This window comes from Dipodomys ordii, unplaced genomic scaffold (assembly GCF_000151885.1).
Source record: "Dipodomys ordii isolate 6190 unplaced genomic scaffold, Dord_2.0 Scaffold100, whole genome shotgun sequence".
NCBI classification, from domain to species: domain Eukaryota; kingdom Metazoa; phylum Chordata; class Mammalia; order Rodentia; family Heteromyidae; genus Dipodomys; species Dipodomys ordii.
In genome coordinates this window covers 7,345,273-7,351,980 of record NW_012267316.1, presented here as the reverse complement: position 1 = coordinate 7,351,980, position 6,708 = coordinate 7,345,273, and the positions used below count along the sequence as shown (strand labels likewise).

General features: G+C 42.3%; 1 protein-coding gene across 1 annotated transcript in view; it reads left to right on the top strand.

Annotated features, from left to right (window-relative positions):
* Positions 1–2,455: 2,455 nt before the first annotated feature.
* Cidea (cell death-inducing DFFA-like effector a) overlaps positions 2,456–6,708 on the top strand; it is a 10,480-nt gene continuing 6,227 nt past the window's right edge. The window contains exons 1-2 of the mRNA XM_013027161.1: positions 2,456–2,602; positions 4,495–4,641. Of these exons, the coding sequence (XP_012882615.1) occupies positions 2,471–2,602; positions 4,495–4,641 (279 nt within the window). The 5' untranslated portion in view covers positions 2,456–2,470. The remainder of the gene's footprint in view (positions 2,603–4,494; positions 4,642–6,708) is intronic.

Below are 6,708 nucleotides of genomic sequence, written 5' to 3'. Positions count from 1 at the left end.
CAGATTTCCCTCATTTGTAAGAACTAGAATATGTCTATGATATTCTTAACAAGGCATCTCAATAACCCAATAGCTTAGTGCATAGGAGCATATATAATGAAGTATATCAATATGAACTCCAACACATGGAAACAAGAGGTTTTTATTATGTCCTGTATGTAGTTTTTTTTTTCACCTCTTAGTTTTCTGTACCTCTGTCTGGTATATGAGATGATTTGATATGTGGAAGGGAAAGGTAGTCACAGAAACAGCAAGACAAAGGATGAACCAATGCAACACTGATACTCACTTGACATTATGTTGGATGTGAACCATACAACTTGCAGGGGGAGGGAATAGGAAAGGGTAACCAGGAGATAATGAGGGGTGGGGGTAACAATGATGAAAAACAAATGTACTCATTACCTTACTTAAGTAACTGTAACTCCTCTGCTCATCACCTTTTCAATATGTCAGTCCTAGAGCTTGAATTCTGGGCCTGGGTGCTGTCTCTTAGCTTTTTTGATCAAGGCTGGTGTGAGCCATTGCTCAACTTTTGACTGACTGACTGTGTGTGTGTGTGTGTGTGTGTGTGTGTGTGTGTGTGTGGTTAATTGGAAATGAGTCTTATGGACTACACTGGTCTTGAACTGTGATCCTTGGATTGCAGCCTCTGAGTAGCTTGCCACTGGCATCCAGCTTTCTATGGTTTGACCTCAGGACACTGTGCTTGTTAGGCAAGTGCTGTAACACTTGAGCCACACTCTCCAGCTCTTTTAAAAACAGAGTCTTGCATTTATGCCCAGACAGACCTTTCATCCTTTTATGCTTCCTGTCATAGCCAGGATGACAGGTGTGAGTCACTGTGCCCAGCAATGGTGCCTTTTTCAAATCATTTAATGGTAAAGATCCACCACAAGCAGTGTCTCTGACTCAGTCAGAGACTAGTCTTTGCCCAGAAAGAGGAAAGTTAAGACTTTTTATGGACTTGTCTTTCTAAGAAACACAGAAAAGATTATATTTAATGATATTTACAGTTTATAACATTATCCACTTATTTAGACATAACAAAGAATAAGCATCTGTGAATATTTTAAGAGATTTAGCCTGGCTTAGTGGTAGCTAAGAATTTTCAATTCTTTGGGAAGCCTGGAACTTGCTTCTAAGTGTCTTGTGACATAGGCCTGAAACCCTTCCTCCATTTTCCCAGAAACTGTTACATGAATGGTTCCTTTGTCCTTAGTTTATCTAGTTTATCCTCAGTTCAAAAACTAGTTGAGGTGCTGGAGGTGCAGCTCAAGAGCAGAGTGCCTGTTTGGCATGCACAAGGCCCTGGTCTCCATCTCCAGCATCAAAATGAAAAGCAAGGTTTGTTGCTACAGTGGCCAAAAGCTGGCTTTTCATTTAATTTCTGAGCTAATCTTATTGTATAAATATGTACATGTGTACATACATGTGTACATGTGTATGTAAATATGTGTTCATGCTCATGTGTACATGAGTATTCATTGTATATATATTTGTAAGAGTGTGTGCATGTGTGTCCTCATGCATGTACTTGTAGGTGCAGTATGCAATTGTGAGTATATATACATGTGTACTGTGTACTTGTGTGTGTACCTAACTCTAACTCTACCTCCTGGCTCTAGAAATTATTTTCTTGGGCTTTTAGCAAATCAGTCCACCCACATTAGCAGAACACAGTCTTTTGGAGGTGCTAGGGATCAAATCCAGAGTCTAAGCATACTAAGCATGCACCTCTTACTGAGCTGCACTCCAAAGCCCTCTTGTTTCTTGTTTTGAATTTGATGCTCTTAATATGCCTTCTCAAACCACTTCAGCAGAGACTTGAAATAGTCTGTCACAATAGGGTAGGAGTGGGTGTGCCTTTTAGTTTGATGAGCTACCTGGAAATATGTGTATGTTTAATTTTTGTGTGTGCCCATACTGGGGCTTGAACTCAGGGTCCCGATGCTGTCCCTTAGTTTTTTTGCTCAAGGCTAGCACGCTACCATTTGAGCCACAGCTCCACTTCTGGCTTTTTGCTGCTTATTGGAGTGAAAAATCTCACTAACTTCTCTGCCCAGTTTGGCTTCGAACTGAGACCCTCAGATCTCAGCTTTCTGAGTAGCATGAGCTGCTGATGCCCAGCTTCTCTGTGAATAACTTCCAGTAATTCCCTACCATTCTGTCTCTTTATTTTAAATGTAGATAATAACATAACATACAGAAGGGTTACAATTACATGGGCAAGGTAATGAGTACATTTCTTATAAAAAAATATGGAACGCTTCATGAATTTGCATGTCATCCTTGCACAGGGGCTATGCTAATCTTCTCTGTATCGTTCCAATTTTAGTATATGTGTTGCCAAAGTGGACACACATGATGTTATTTCTGTGCAGTTCAAACCTCTTAAAAACAACAACAGCAACAAACTAACATCAATGATGATTTCCTCTCTGCTTCCCTCTGCAGGCCCCTGGCATTTATGGGTTCACAGACTAAGAAAGTGCTGCTAACACCCATCACACATGCAGCTCGCCCATTCCGGGTCTCCAACCATGACCGAAGCAGCCGGCGTGGAGTAATGGCCAGCAGCCTGCAGGAACTCATCAATAAGGTACCACATACACAGCCTTCCTGCCAGCCCACAGAGCCACCGTCAACTAGTTCATGCCGAGGTCAGGGGACCCACCCAGTGTCAAGACAGCAAAGTCAAAGAAGGCAACAGATCAGCCTCATCAGTGCCTCTCTTGGCTTCTGGGGTCTGCAGGGAACCATTTCTAAGTGGGTGAAGGAAAGGCCTAAGTTGTTAGGAAACATTACTGGGTCTTGGTACCATAAAAGATTGGCGTTCATACACAAAACACTTTCAAAGCAGTGATCAGTTGAAAAGAATAGCTTTGTTTCTTTGAGGAGGGAGAATTATAAGGACTTGGGAAGACTGTTTTTGATTATAAATGCTAAGACAAAATAGTCCTTAATCTATAACAGTGTCCTTGACCACCAAATAAGGAAGAATCTTTTAGAGTGTCAGAGAAGGATATCTCAGACAGAGATGCCTGTGAAAATGAGAAATGAGCACCCAGCACAACCTCTGAAGCCAGAGACTAGGTGCCTACTAGGCCTAGGTGCTATCCCTGAGGTCTTCAGCTCAAGGCGAGCACTCTACTGCTTCTGGCTTTCTGGTAGTTAATTGGAGATAAGAGTCTTACGGGCTTTCCTGCCTGGGCTGGCTTTGAACCTCCATTCTCAGATCTCAGCCTCCTGAGTAGCTAGGATTACAGGTGTGAACTACCAGCACCCAGCAAGGCTACAGTTCTTAAAGTATGGTGCATGCAGGGTTGTTCTGTTTATTCATCTAAGTATGTAGGCAATCATAGACATTATGAATATTCTCTAGAATACCTAATCTCAGCCTGGGAACGTGGCTTAGTGGTAGAGTGCTTGCCTAGCATGCACGAAGCCCTGGGTTTGATTCCTTACTACCACATAAACAGAAAAAGCCAGAAATGCTGCTGTGGCTCAAGTGGTAGGGTGCTGGTTTTGAGCAAAAGAAGCTCGGGGACAGTGCCTAGACCCTGAGTTCAAGCCCCAGGACTGGAGAAAAAAATCCCGTATCTCTGTTTCTTAGGAAAATAAGTCCAGTAAAGATCCCAGCTAGGATCCAGGTGGCACACACCTGTCATGTTAGCTATGTGGGAGGTTGAAATTAGGAGGATCATGATTCTAGGCCAGCCAGGGCAAAAAAGCCCATGAGACTATTTCAAGTGAGAGAAGTTGGGCATGGTGGTATGAGCCTGTGATCCCAGATATGATTGGAAGCAAAAAAAAAATAGGCAGTTTGACTACCAGATGTACACGCCAGAAGAAAGTAATACCCTAAATCAAAAAACAAAAAAAAAACTAGCGTAAGAGTGGTGGCTCACACCTGTAATCCTAGCTATACAGGAGGCTGAGCTCTAAGGATCACAGTTTGAAGCCAAGCTGGACAGAAAGTCTATGAGACTCTTATCTCCAATTAACCACCAAAAAGCCAAGAGTGGAGTTGTGGCTCAAGTGGTAAAGTTCCAGCCTTAATGAGAAAGCTAAGGGCCAGCTCCCACACACTGAATTCAAGCCCTAGTACTGGCTAAAAATAAAAAAATAGCTGAAGGCACAGCTCAGGAGTAGAGCACCTCTCTATGGAGCATCAGACCCCGAGTTCAAACCCTAGTTTGACCAAAAAAAATCCTTTTTTTTTTAAGTTTCAGCAAAAGCTTATTTCAGTATAATAGGTTAAAGGAAGGAGAAAGAGAAATATTTCTTGCTTCCTATGTAGGAAATGGGAGTTAAAAAACTAAAAATTAAAAAATCTCTCTTTCAAAGACTGCCTTGTAGGTCCCAATCAACAAATATCTTCAGCATTAAACTTTTGCCCCATCAGCCAATATGTCTGCAAACTTTAACTTAACAAATGTTTCAAGTGGGAATATCTCACTTCATTCCAACTTCCTTGCATTGAACACCTAGACGTTGGATGCCCTGGTCATCACGGCTGGCCTGGTTACTCTGGTGCTGGAGGAGGACGGCACTGTGGTGGACACAGAGGAGTACTTTCAGACCTTAGAGGATAACACCCATTTCATGATCTTGGAGAAGGGGCAGAAGTGGACGCCGGTAAGCAACAACTTCCTTATCCAAACAGTACTGGGCAGATTGTGCCCGCGAGGATACACTATCTTGTTGGGAACTGACAGGTACTTCTTCGTTATATACTTTGTACACTCACCAAATAAGCAAATGATTCTTATATTTCTAGAAAACTTGCTGCCTCTGTAGATTTAGGCTCTATAATTGAAAACAAATAATTTTGAGGAACAGGTTCAGCAAGTAACTGCAGATTCTGTTAGCAACAAATGGTGACTAGTCACTGTGCTACTTGTCAGGAGACTAGACAGGTTGACATAGCCAACTCTGTGTGTGTGTGTGTGTGTATGCATGTATGTGTGCATTAGTGTTCTTCACTATAACAAAATACTTGCCCAAATTAAGAAGAAGGAAGTGGCTTTTGGCTTACAGAGATTCCAGATCATGGTCTTTGGTTTTGTTTTTTGGGGGTTTGTGGTGATGTAGCACACCCTGGTGGAAGAAAATGGTGGGGCAAACCTGCTTATATCATGGGCTAAGGAGCAAAACAAGAGTGGAAGAAACGGGATCCCCAATTTCCTTTGTGCCATTTTGGGGATATAAAGTAGTAAGCTATCTTATTATCTGGGCAACAGATCTTTAAAAACAATAGAGTTAGAGCACAGCCTCTGACCGAGGAACTCTACTTCTGGATATGTCTCCTGAAAAACTCAGGCACCTGTACCTCAAAAGACATGTATAAAAGCACTCATGTCACCAGTGTGAGTGACAGTAGTGCTGTCACTCTGGCTATACATCTCTCACCAGAGAATGGAGACACACATACCCTCACACACATACCCTCACCAGTGAACATCTTTGTAGATGTACATAGATACATAAGCTTTTATATATTTATCAGTGAAACACTCAAGTATAGACAGGTGTGAAGTCCGGTTGCAGGCCCCTTACAGTCCATCTAATCCCCTGTGCCAAAGGAGTTGAGCACAAGTTGGATGCTGAACAAGTGGGCCTCAAACCTTTTCATCACAGGATCCTTTATATACTTAAAACTAATGAGGGGAAATAGTGCTATGGCTTAAGTGGTAGAGCACTAGCCTTGAGCTAAAGAGCTGAGGACAGTGCCCAGGCCCAGAGTTCAAGCCCCACGACCACAAAACACACACACACACACACACACACACACACACACACACAAAATAAGGGCTGGGATAATCCTAGCTACTCAGAAGACTGAGCTCTGAGGATCATGGTTCAAAGCCAGCCCAAGCAGGAAAGATTTTGAGGCTTTTATCTCCACTTAACCACTAAAAAGATAGATGTGGAACTGTGGCTCAAGTGGTAGAGTGCTAACCCTGAGTAATGAAGCTCAGGGAGAACATTCAGGTCCTGAGTTCAAGCCCTAGGACTGGCATCAAAACAAAACAACAACACAACAAAAACCCTAATGAAGATCAAGCACCGGTGACTCACATCCTAGCTATTCAGGAGGCTGAGGATCACTGTTCAAAGCCAGATCAGGTAGAAAAATCCACAAGATTTTATTTCCAAATAATCAGCAAAAAAGCCAGACTGAAAGTGTAGCTTAAGTAATATAGCACCAACCATGAGCGAAAACACTGAGAACACAAGGTCCGGAGTTCAAGTCCTATATCGATACAACCAATAACTATTTATCAACCAGAGGAGTTACAGTTACATGAGTAAGGTAATGAGTACATTTCCTCTTCAGCATTGTTACCCCCTCGTTTTTCCCCAGCCAGCCCTTCCTTCCCCACCTCCTCCCTCGCTCCCCCCCACCGAAGATGTAGGGTTTTGTAAAAATGTTTTTTATTGTAAAAAATAGTATGCAGAGGGGTTACAGTTACACGAGTAAGGTAATGAGTATTTTTCCTATCGAGCATTGTTACCTCTTCCTTTGTTTTTCCCCTACCATTCCTTCCCTCCCCCCTTCCCCCCCAAGTTGTAAAGTTCATTTTCAACATAGTGTCTTGTACATGTCATTGTTGCAATAGGTCAACCTGTATCCTTGTTTCAGCAACTTGTTTTTTCTTTCTTGCTATTTTTTAAATGTATCTAAAATGTACTGTGTGATTT